The 12,143-nt window shown below is 46.7% G+C and overlaps 2 protein-coding genes across 2 annotated transcripts in view; one reads left to right on the forward strand and one right to left on the reverse strand.

The window, feature by feature from the left end:
• Positions 1-1,962: 1,962 nt before the first annotated feature.
• Positions 1,963-7,099, forward strand: DHRS7 (dehydrogenase/reductase (SDR family) member 7; the record flags this gene model as incomplete). The annotated part of the gene is made up of 5 exons (XM_010135895.1): positions 1,963-2,069; positions 3,056-3,295; positions 4,540-4,662; positions 6,072-6,287; positions 7,023-7,099. Coding segments are annotated over 5 exons (722 nt in total), but the record flags the coding sequence as incomplete, so codon positions are not given.
• Positions 7,100-11,699: 4,600 nt separating this feature from the next.
• PCNXL4 (pecanex-like 4 (Drosophila)) overlaps positions 11,700-12,143 on the reverse strand; it is a 10,406-nt gene continuing 9,962 nt past the window's right edge. The window contains exon 11 of the mRNA XM_010135896.1: positions 11,700-11,951. Coding sequence (XP_010134198.1) covers positions 11,700-11,951 — 252 coding nt within the window. The remainder of the gene's footprint in view (positions 11,952-12,143) is intronic.

Consider the following 12,143-nt stretch of genomic DNA (forward strand, 5'->3'; position numbering starts at 1 on the left):
GGAGCTGCTGGAGCGGGGCCAGAGGAGCCCCAGCAGTGACCCGAGGGTGGAACCCTCTGCTGGGAGGAGAGGGGAGAGAGCTGGGGGGGTTCAGCCTGGAACAGAGAAGCCTCCAGGGAGACCTTTATTGCAGCTTTCCAGTACTCAAAGGAGGCTGTAAGAATGATGGGGAGAGACTTCTCAGCAGGGGCTGTGTGACAGGTCAAGGGGTGATGGTTTAAACTAAAAGAGGGAGATTCAGACGGGATATGAGGAAGAAGTTCATCACTGTGAGGGTGGGGAAACACTGGCTCAGGTTTCCCAGAGAGGTGGTAGATGCCCCATCTGTGGAAATGGGGCTCTGAGCAACCTGCTGTAGTTGCAGATGTCCCTGCTCCCTGCAGGGGGGTTGGACTGGATAAGCTTGAAAGGTCCCTTCCAGCCCAAAGCATTCCATGATTCTGTCATACTTAACTCCTCTGTCTTTCAAAAATCAAGTTGGCTTTGGGTGATTTTAACCATGTTTTAGTTAAAAAGTAACGAGAACTTAATGAACCATCAGCAGGGAAGAGGCAGCCCATGATTGCTTCATGGGAATACGTCAGTCAGAAGACCTGCTGCATCGTGGTTGGGCAGCGTGATCCTGACCAGAAGCCATGCAGTGTAAAGCTGCCATGTAAGGAGGCTTTGAAGGGCCTCCAGAAAACACAGTGCACTAGAAATGCACCGTTTCACTGAGAAAGGTGTCAGCCAAGTGAGGAAGCTGATGGGGATGTACGGTCTGAGTGCTTGCGGGGTGGAAATCAGACTGGACTAGAGATTGCTCCGAGACAAGAACTAGGTTTGGTATTTCCTGAAGTGACGAATTCTAACATCACATAAAAGAGCATTTCTTTCCTTGTCAGCGGTCTGTGTCTCCTCTACTTTTTTTTCTTCCCCTGCCATGTAGCTTTCTTGGCTGGATCAGCTTATGGTCTTGTTCATCCATGGCAGAAACACTCCACATCCCGGTAGGTTTCAACTGTGCAAATCTGCTTGAGGGAGCGTGAGGTAGATGTGTGTGTCTGAGAGGGCGGTTCAGACTACCCCAATTTTACTGCTGTGCTTCTGGAAGAAATGGAGGGGAAAATGCACACGGAGGGAGCGGTAAACGGGAATTCTGGTAGCTTTAAACCAGACGGATGGGTTTATTTCAGCCAGTAGCCTGAACTTCGAACAGAGGCAACTTCTGGATTTAACCTCCTCATCTGTACACCACTGTAGAGACAAAGTTCAGCCTTTCCTGTATATGCAAGAAGGACTAGTCACAAAATCAGAGCTTTAGGCTCTCTAGAGAGAGCAGCTGGTTAAAGGGAGCAGGTTCTCTTAGCTGTGGCTAGGAATCAATCTAGAAACAAAAATAGCACCATCAAACTAGTATAAATAAAGTTAAAAAAAAGCAAGTAGTTAAAAATCCCTGAAAAGGTGAATATTGAAGATTTTATTGTTGTGCGTGGTCTGCCCCAAAACCCCAGGGTAGAAAATCACTTCCCAGGAAAGACTTTCTTTGGAAAAGGTCACTTCTGAAGAGGCAGTGGTAGAAACATTTGACGTGAAGGCTTGATCTCGATGACAGCTGACTTTTGCTTCAGGAGATGGATATCTTAAAAGCTGTCAGTTGAACAAAAACCTTCTCCTTCTACCTCCTCCAGTAACCTGGCACCTCTGGACTTTGCCTCATAGCCACTCACGTATGTAGGTTGTGTTTTGGGTCTCAGCTGTACCAGTCCCATTGTCAGGAATAACCAGTCACTGTACCAGCAAAGTGTCAAGGCTGCCAGTCGCTGTGGAGATCCAAATGACAACAAAGCAAGCATCTTACTTCTGACTTAATGTTTCTTGGTGTCTTCTTTGTGAAAACGTGGTGTCCAAAAGCAGAGTACAGTTCCCACAACTCTCTCAGCAGTCTTACTGGTTCCTGTTCACTCTATGGTTTGCTTTTAGAGATTAGCAACTTGAGTGAAAAAGATATCCTTGTTCTGCGTCTTGACTTGACCGACAGAAGCTCTCATGAAGCTGCAACCAACAGTGTTCTCAAGCATTTTGGCAAGGTAAGGTGTGCTTCAGGGGTTAAACTCCTTCTCTATCGCCTCTCCCTGCATTTACGTTTGTGTTTCACTTTTACTCTATCGTATGGTAAATTCAGTGTCTGCACCTTTCTCATGTTTCAGTATTAAACTGGCCAAAAAGTACCTGAATCTTTATCCATTCTGTTGCTCGCTTCTGGGTTTCACCAGGCTTTGCAGAGATGCAGCAATGAACAAATAGTAACTGGTCATTACCAAGAACTAAAAACTCACTTGATGTCACTGAATTTCTAGACCAACTGAAACAATCCTCAGCTCTATATTAGGGCTTAAAATTGAGTATTGAAAGTCAGAGCCTTTATTTTGTAATTTCAGTAGCCCATGTCATTTGGGTTGAGCCATGTGGGACAAAACTGGACACCAGGCACAGTTGTTTTCCTTGGTTTGTGCCTTGTTTTCTGGGTTGCTAGTCCAGAGTACGGAGTTAAGAAAGTAGCAGTCAGGTGTTGTACACAACTAACGTTGTGAACAACAAGGAAAGCTTCAAGTCTAAGCCTTTAGTCCATTGATATTTTGGTTTCATTGTGAAATTATTGTTAACAGGTTTGTTTATTCTATTCTTCACACTAGTTGTTTTCTGGTCTTGCACAAAATGTATTTTCAGCCATCACCTTGCAGGACCTGAGCATTAAGTGGTCTGTGCTACAGTGCAATGGGGTTAAAATGTGTGGAAAACAACTTTGCAGCTGCCAGCATTCCTGTACGAGGAGTTAACCTTGTTTGGCATCAAACACTGTGTTCCTCTTGGGTTGACTCAGCTCAAAATTAGCCAGCCCTCAGTTCAAAGGGACGGTCTGCTGGGGGAGTGACTGCTGAAGCTTCCTCAGCAGCTGATACACCCTCCTTGTGTATGGCAGAGACCATGCTAGAGGGAGAACAGTCACTTAACACTTGCCTGAGCAAGTGCCACCATGTGTGTTGTATGAGTTTATCATTGTCCCTTTCCTCAGATTGATGTTCTGATCAACAATGGTGGACGTTCCCAGCGCTCTCTGTTCGTGGATACAAACCTGGATGTCTACAGTGCCATAATAGAGCTCAACTACCTAGGTACCATCTCTCTAACAAAACATGTCCTGAACCACATGATCCAAAGGAAGAGAGGAAGGATTGTTACTGTGAGCAGTGTGATGGGTATCATGGGAGCTCCTCTTGCCACTGGGTACTGTGCCAGCAAGCATGCCCTGCAGGTAAGTCCAATTTCTGAGATTAATTAAGTCTTGGCATGTAATAGCCCAGCATCAGGTAGTGCTGTAGCAGAGAACTTTATTCTGTGCAGAAAACACAAGCCCCACCTGAAATTGCAGATAGCATATGTAGCTTCCTCAGGTTAAATCTGTAAATGCACAGCCAGCGTTTTTACAGCACCGAACTACGAAGCCTGCGTGCACTCTATAAACTGGAGTTAGTCACCAGCAACAGGGAAACGGGAGCCCACGTTCTTGGTTAGAGGTAGCTCATTGCCTCGCTTCTGTGGAGTGCCCCAGCTGACCAGCCCCGTGCCACCCCCGGAGCAGCTCTGGGTGGTTTTAGCCCTCTGCGATGTAGCGAAGAGCTCAGCCAGATGCTGGTTGGAAATACAAATCATAATTTTTTTTACTGCAGTGGCAGAAGTTTATCAGCCAGTGCTCACTTTGTCCCTGTTGTGACACTAAATGACGTGTTAGAATAAACGCAGGGACCTGTTGTTAACCAGGTCAAAGACAAGATGTGATGTGGTGGTTGCTAAATCATAGCTCCACAGTGCTCGACCAGCAGTTTTGGTAGGAAGCACCTTCCTGAACCAGTGGTGTTCCCAGTAGAGTTGCCCTCTGACTGTGAAGTTCTACAGAGATGAAGAAAACTTGTGTCCTGTTAGCTTACAGAAAAGAAACACTTGCAGCTTTTGTAATTGTAGCTTAACTGAGATACACTGCTAGCATGTTCCTGAGCTGAACGAAGACCCATGTCATATGTGGATGCAGATTTCAAACTCCCCAGTGAATTCAGTGGTGCAGAATTACTCCCTAAAAGATCAGGGTGCACCTTTGACTTAATATGCCAACGAGTTTTCCTCCTTCTCTTACATAAAACCAGTGCCACTCACTCAATAGAAACAATTTAAAAACTCTAACCACACCACGCAGGGTGACTGACCTGCAAAAGGTCACTCCACAATACTGCAGTTCCTGTGAGCAGTGGCACCTCTGCTACCAAGAGGGAGGATCGCCCTGAGCGCAGCACAGCAGGGTCTGGCTGTAGCTGAGAGAAGTTATTGTGCATTTGAGAGCTCAAGGATAGATTCCTCAGTGATTTCCATATCAATGCCTATAACTGCAGATAAAATGTTAAGTTTGCCACTCAATGTGAGTTGTATGAAAATACGGGCTCAGTTAAACCTCGTTACATGTGGAAACGTGGCCGAGGCAGCTGACATGATAGTCTTGTCTTCCAGGGTTTTTTTAACTCTCTTCGGACTGAGCTGACCGACTACCCTGAGATCAGTATCATCAACATCTGCCCAGGCCCTGTGCAGTCCAAGATCATACAAAATGTCTTTACGGAGAATCTCGCGAAGGTGAGGACTCTTCTCTTCTGATAAATCCAACTTTGGCTGCAGGGCCAACCACCCTTCCATGGTTTGCTTTTCTTTTTCTTCTCCTAGCAAACCCTAACCTCACCTTCTTACCAAGAAATGCTTTGACTGGTGCAGAACCATGTATCATCTTGTAATTCTTTGTGCCATCAAGCCCGTATCCAATGGAAATAAAGTTTGAGACTTGTTACCCCTTCTCTTTTCCAACATGCACAGTCCAAGTCTAGTAAAATTCCCTGGATAGCCACTGCTGCAGCTCCGGGGGAACAGCCAGGACTTTCTGGACACAGTTCTGTGGGCAGAACGCTGTCCTTTCTGCACAGGTAGCTTTTTGTTTGTCCTAGTCACACTGTCCCGTTCAGTTGATGCTGTTGCTGGCAGAGCCACCGGTGTCAGCTGATGCGAGGCACGCATGCTTTTCCTGTTAGCAATTGTTCAAGGAGAAAAAGCGAAACCTTCCAATGGCACAATGGCTTTTAATAAAGGCTGTCTAACAAAGTAGCTGCCAAAATTGCTGCTGTGACACATCAAGCTGTAATCTGTCCTAAATTCAAGCAATTGAAAGCTCAGGGGAACCCACCAGCACGGTGTGTGTGTGGGGGGAACCTCCCACTGTTCAATCGGGATTTTTGGCTTGTAAAACTTCATACTTGTGAAAGAAAAGATGTACTTTTAAAGCAATCTGGACAGCTTGCAAAACAAATTCCTCAGATTTTGGTGTGGCAAGAGAGGGAGGAGGAAGACTGAATCTTGACCAGAGCTGCCTTTGCTCTGGGAAGTAGAGGAACAGATTGATCAAGCAGTTTGCTGCTGCTGGAGGGAAATGTGTATGGATTCACAGGGCTGTGGCTTCTGCTCCCTGAGCAGTACACATGGGGAGCATTTCAAGCCAGGCACCCTGCCGCTGGAGAGGGCTCTTGCTTTTCCCTCATGTGAGACGGCTGCCCCCAGTGCAGAGCTGGCAGGGGTATTTCCCTTAACGGGGAAGGTGGCCTCATCTGCTCACTTGGTTACTGAGTACCCTGTGGCATGTACTGGGGTAGGCAGCTGGGGATGGGGACAATGCCACTTCTCAGAGCTCTCAGCTGCAGAATGGGTAACCTGTTTCACGATGAAGCAGAAGCCATGCTGAAGCAGGACAGTTTGGAGATCCACTTTTAACCTTCTTTGACCTGTCAATCAAGGCATTAATCCAAAGGGTGCGTTGTTTAAGCGTGTGTGCTAAGGGAAGCTGGTGAGTGTTCCCACGCTGAAAACCAGAGGGTAGCGAGGGGTGGGGTCCCCAGTCTCTGCGGCCCTGGCTGGGTTATCCTCCTTGGGCACAGTGGAGTAACTGGGAGGAGTACGCCTGTTGCACACAGATCCGGTTCTAATCCCTCTCTCCCCTCCAGTCCCTAGAGATCAGCGGCGACCAGTCCCACAAGATGCCGACAGACCGCTGTGCCCGGCTCACCCTGGTGAGCACAGCCAATGACCTGAAGGAGGCCTGGATCAGTGACCACCCCTACTTGGCCGTCACCTACCTCTGGCAGTACGCACCCACTTGGGCCTGGTGGCTGATGAACAGGATGGGCAAGAGGAGGATACAGAACTTCAAGAGCGGAGTGGTAAGTCTGTTCCTCTCTCCTCTGCTTGCTCTTTACTCTGCTGACAGGCTCTTTAGCCACCAGAATGTCGGGGTGGCATTTTGGATCCATTTCCTTTTTGCTTCCTCACGTCTCCAGCAGCTGATGGCAGGCCAGGCTCCAGCGCCGCGTGCCTCGTGGTGCAGAATTACTGCAGCGTGGCCACAGCACGGCGCAGCGAGGTCAGGGCAGCGTGTGGTGCCAAAGGACTTGGCCTGAGCTTCAGCACACGGGCTGCAGACCTCACCCTTAGTGCAGTGCTGAGCTACAAGTCCAGACTGTGAATTATTTAATGCAGCTGGGAATTAAGACTGTTAAAAACATCTCCCTTGGTTGTGTCTGGTTTTTATATCAGCACATAACCTGCACAACTCCCAGCAGTACGTCAAGCAACGCCACTGTCTGTCAGGGTTCCACACTCCCCTTTCCAGCCCTGCAGACGGACATGCGGTGCCCTGGTCTGTTCAGGCAGTACTGTTTGGTAGATGGTATTTAGTCTTGCTGTGTTTTTGCTGAATTTGGTGCAAAAATAACCATGTCGAAATGCTCCAAAAGCAGGAAATGCAGAAATAAAGAGTAGCACATGATGCTCAGAACTTCCTCCTTCCACACCGTAACTGCCCTGTCACAAGCAGTTTCAAGCAAAATAAACACTGTTGGCAAAGGACTTAAATAAGGGGGGGGGGAAAATACTCATTTAATGTACTCTCGCCCCAGGACGCTGATGCCTCTTACTCGAGAAAGAAGAAATAAGGAGAAGCGTGTACAAAATCCTGCTTGTGCAAAGGCTGAGAAACTTTTTTCATACTATGACTGCAAACAAAAGCTTTTTTTTATCTGTTGTATCTTTGTTGTAACTTGACAAGTCTATCAAGCCTATACACACGTGATTAAATAAAAACCGCTTTCTCAACATACTTGTTCCATGTCAGACTCCCATAGGCTGAATTTTACGCTTACAGGAACTGAGACAGAAGAGGCCAGGCAGCAGCATTTTGTTTTTCTGCTGCTATGACACTGCAAACACTTGGAGAGCAGGCTAAAAATTACTTCCCTGAAGGATCCCGTTTCCCTCACTTTGATTCCTAAGGGACCTTGAGCAAAATAAACCTGCAAGTAGAAGCTTGTGATATAAAGGGTGAAGATGTGTAGTGTTTATGGAGAGTTCTTTTGGGAAAAGGAGACCATACTTCATCTCTGCCACCAGCCCCAAGGCTGCTGTACCGGGGCTCTGAGAACAAAATGTCTTACCATCATCGCGTGTTCTTAGGGCTAAATCCGGGACCTTCTAGCACAACGTTTAGAAGTTCTTCACCTTTAGGTTTCTTAGCAGCACCTCAGTCTTCGGGTGGTTTTATAAGGGCTGAGGATTAGGCAGTGTAGGGAGACACAGTGGGGAGGGGAGGGAGCAATGGTGTAACTGCAGCCCCTGTCGCAGGCAGTATTGGGCCCTGCTCTGAACCTGGTGCGTGTTAAATCTAGAGCAGTGGGAGAGAGAAGCAGAACAGGCTCTAGCTACAAGACAGAGCACAGTATTGACAAGAGATAGGTTTCAGAGCAGATTGCTCACAGCCCAGACGCCAGAGCCAGAGCCGAATTTGAGCGGACATCCCACTATAGGCAATTTCATCATGAAACAGAATTCGCGTTCCCCACTCGGTCAGAAACCAGCCAATCCCAACAGATGTGGTGGCAGCCTGGACAGCAGCCGCCCTGAGGAACTGGGGCTGGGACTTGTTAAAACTGTCACCATCCCACTGACACCCCACTCAACCATTAGATGGAAGTACCTCTGTAGCGGTAACTTGTCTGTACTTGCAAGCCTGGTGACCTTCTGGCTGTTCACAAAGGCCTCAGAAACATTCGGACGTAGCTCAGGACACACGCTATGCAGGTAAGAAAATTTCTTACTTACATCATTGATAATAAAAGAGGAACAACCCATTTATAAATGATTGAAACCTTCCAACCATAGCAAAGAATAAACCAAGAGTGACTTTTTACCATGACATTTTACAAGAATGGAAATTACTGTCTAGGGAAATAGAAAAAAAAAAAAAAGAGACTTATCAAGTAGAAAGACAAGCACCTCGTTGTGTGCTGTCTGCAGGAACATTTCACTTGGGAACACACCAATTCCCACCCTGTGGTTTGTGAAACGTCCTGGAGAGGCAGCAGTGAGTCTGCGTGATAAAACACAGCAACTCTTCATAGAGCACACATGCAGATGACGGTCACAGGGTGCTTTAGCTCCCTCCCTCCAACCCACAGAAGATGGGGCAGTACTGCACTCGTGTAACAGGTTTACATACAGGCGTCTCTGCTTTTTCTCTACCAAAAACGCCTAAACCTTTGTGTTCAAAGAGGAGTTCATCTCTCCTGCTTGCGTGGAGGACACTCGCTGCTGGACGTGTAAACGCAGACCCACCTGCACAGGCTATGCCATTGCCAGCACCAGCATGAGAAAGACCAGCATGGAAGGAGTGACAGTAGAGATGACAGCCCAGGTGGTGACGGAACTACCTCTTTCAGAGAGGCAGCTGATGTTCACGGAAAATGCTGAAACTTTTCCCAAAAGGACAAAGCATTTGGTGTTTGAAAACATCACCTCCCTAATGCTTCATTCCATTAAACAGATTCCTGTTGCTTTACGGTACAGGAAGGGGACAGGGGCAGGTTTCAGGAGTTCATGTTTTTGGTAAAAGCTCAAAAAGGGGGTGAAAATCCTCTAGTAAGGTTTTAAAACTGATCTCGTTAAATAGAGGCCTCAATGAAGGTATCCTGCACTTACCTTCCTGTGATGAACATCACCATCTGTAAGGCAAGTAGGTGCTGACAAGAATTAAAGCTGATGCACACACCAGGTTAGGAAACACGGAGCAGTTCTCAGTGGTCACACAGGAAAGGCGCGAGTGGCCTGTCATAAGCTCAGTCCTGGGTGTTCATCCAGTACTAGTATCCCATCAGTAATCCCAACAGCACCATACAGTACAGGATTACGAGTCCTGCAGAGGGGACCAGGCTTGAATGAGCTCTAAATTCCTGACAGAGAAATGCTCCAAACCAAACAGGATACAGTTCAAAAGCACGCAAACAAAACACCATCTTGAACAGGGACACTCGGCTGCACGAATCTGTGGTGTAGAGCAAGAGGCTGGAACTTGTGTTTCTGTCAAAAAAGAATCTAAAGAGAAAAATCTAAAGAAAATTGTTAACATGAATTGGGGTCACACAGCAAACACACCGGAATGTGCAAACTGGCTCAGTGTATGAAAGAGTAAAGGGCTGCAGGACGCGCTGCCTGTGACAGCAGGGGACAGGATGTTCCAGCTCATTTGTCCCTGTGCTCAAACGGGAATTCTGCAGATTGCCAGTTCTGTTCCTGCATCTGGTACCCATCGGGATCTCTGCTGGGATGCCAGGGCCCGTTACCAGCCATCCTCTGCAGGAAGGCTGGTACTGGACAGAGAGGACCACAGGACAGCAAGAGAAGAGGATCACGGCTCTCTTCATTTTCATCTCAACTAGTTTATTCAATTTACAGAAGACAAAGAATGAGAGCAGAAATTATAGCCATCTTCAAATAAAAGACTGCTGCTGCTGCTGCGACAAAAAGGTAATTAAATTTCTGTGACCATAGAGAAGACAAGTAAGAGGCTTACGATGAGGCTGGGAGGTTTACTCAGATTTGGGAAACAATCCAAACTTTCTAACTGCTGCAGGAAAAGCAAAAAACTGGAGCCACCTACTTGATGAGTCCATGATACTCCTGGTACTGAACGTTTTAAATCAGATCCAACAGTTGCCAGTAGTTCCTTTCTGAGAGGGAGCTGAAACAGGTTCTCTCTGAAAGCCCCTCAAATCTGTTCCTGTACTTCCAGATACAGTTCATGGCCAGAACAGCTGATTTAGGTAATCAGCACTTTGTTATCTATGGTCCCACACATCAACCAACCACCTTCTACTGGCTGCTTCCATCAACGTTCTGCATGAATTCAATCCTGCGTGTTAAAGTGTCGCACCATGGAGTTTGATGGGTGTTTCTTACCACTGCTGAATTCCACTACGTGGCTCGCGGGTTTTTCTGTAATATCACTTAGGGTCACTGATCAAAAGGAACGGCCAAGCGCAGTCCTTGGCTATCGCACATATTTTATCTGATACAAAAAGGTCTTAAAGGTGAGGAGAAAAGAAATAAACACGGTCCAAATTACACAACGCTGGCTGCTCTAAACCAGTGCTAACGCAGTTGTGGAGCAGATCTGATTTAAACTGATTCCAGAGCTTACGGACAGACAATGACCTACCCCCTGCTCAGCACCTGCCAGCAGTAACCGCAGGGTAACTGCTGATCTCCAGATAAACACAGTTATGTGCTAATGACTGCGGGTAACCAACAGGGTAAACAAGCCACTGAGGAGATGACCCAGGCCTGCAATATTACAAACAAATTGCCCAGTTCTGTTCTAACCTGCGTAAGGTTAAAAAAAAACCCAACCAACCAACTTACTGGTGGCACAGACAGCTGGATTTCCTCCCCCCATCACCAAGCTCTCACTGTATTTGTGGAAGACTGGTTAGTGCTGTGGACAGAGGTTGCAAACAACAACATATATATACACACACACACATCTATAAAAAAATCTATGGATACTGGAAGAAGGAGATCAAATGAATCCATTTGGACTTAAATTCCTTCTCTCCCCTAGTTACACATTTACTTCTTTCATCAGCAGGTCACACAGGTTAATAACATGTCAGAACACACTGTTTTATAGAAACACTCTTTGCCCCCAAAACAAGGACTTTGGTAAAAATCATCCCTTACAACTGACTTCAAGGAATAGCTGAGAATTAACTGCAACTAATGAAGATCAGCAAAAGTTGTAACAAATGCTAAACCTGAACTCAGTCCCATACAAAAAGGCCATAATAAAAAAAAAAAAATCATATAAATAGTCCTATGTACACTTTGGATACCAACTCTGCGGCTGCCGGTACTAGAGACAGCTGTAACCTGTCAGTGCAAGTCACCTGTCCGAGGAAAAAAAAAAAAATATAATGCACCAAAAATAGTTAATGATCAGAATTTTGCTGCTCTTCTCTAAACTGGAGAAGGGAATTTCAGCATGTCCTGGCTCGTCAGCCATGCAGGCAACAGCATCTCGCATGTTCCAGCAGCGAGAAAACAGTTCAAGCCTTCCTGCCTGGTGAAGATTCTGGCTGGCACCAGTTCTGTGCAAATTATGGACTGTGCTGGCTTGGCACTGCCACCCAATGCCATTTTGAGAGTAAAATCTTACTGGAAGCATATAAATGTAGCACAAACATTTGATTCCCAACATGCAGATGGAGAATTCAAAATAGTAATGGTTAAAAAATGCTACTGACGTTCTAAAGCAACGGCAGATGCAGAAGCTCGGACGAATAAACGGGGTAGCCAAGAGGCGGGTCCGCAGCTTGCACGGTGAGGTTCCGCAGGAGGATGGGGTGTGCCTGGATGCTGTAGCGCTCTTCATCGTCATTTGTGGCGTACAGCAGCTCCCAGGAGAGATTTGCCCACTGACCTCGGACAGCTTCGTCATTAAGTTTTCCCACTTGTACCAACAATTCCTGCAGAGTGAGGACTCGCCCAGTGTAAATTCCCTTCAAGGACAAATAGATCAACAGGTTCAGTATGTTCTCTGAGAAGATGCACAAGTATTTAAGTTACAAAGCACTAAATGAAGCTTTGGGGCTACATATGATGAGTATCGTCCCTTTAAAAAAGGCAAAGTGCATGTACCAGTCTCTTCAGTTCAATTCCTCCGTGTAGGAAGAGAACCGGGAATTCCTGCT

Source organism: Buceros rhinoceros, unplaced genomic scaffold, assembly GCF_000710305.1.
Source record: "Buceros rhinoceros silvestris isolate BGI_N320 unplaced genomic scaffold, ASM71030v1 scaffold10575, whole genome shotgun sequence".
Taxonomy (NCBI): Eukaryota; Metazoa; Chordata; class Aves; order Bucerotiformes; family Bucerotidae; genus Buceros; species Buceros rhinoceros.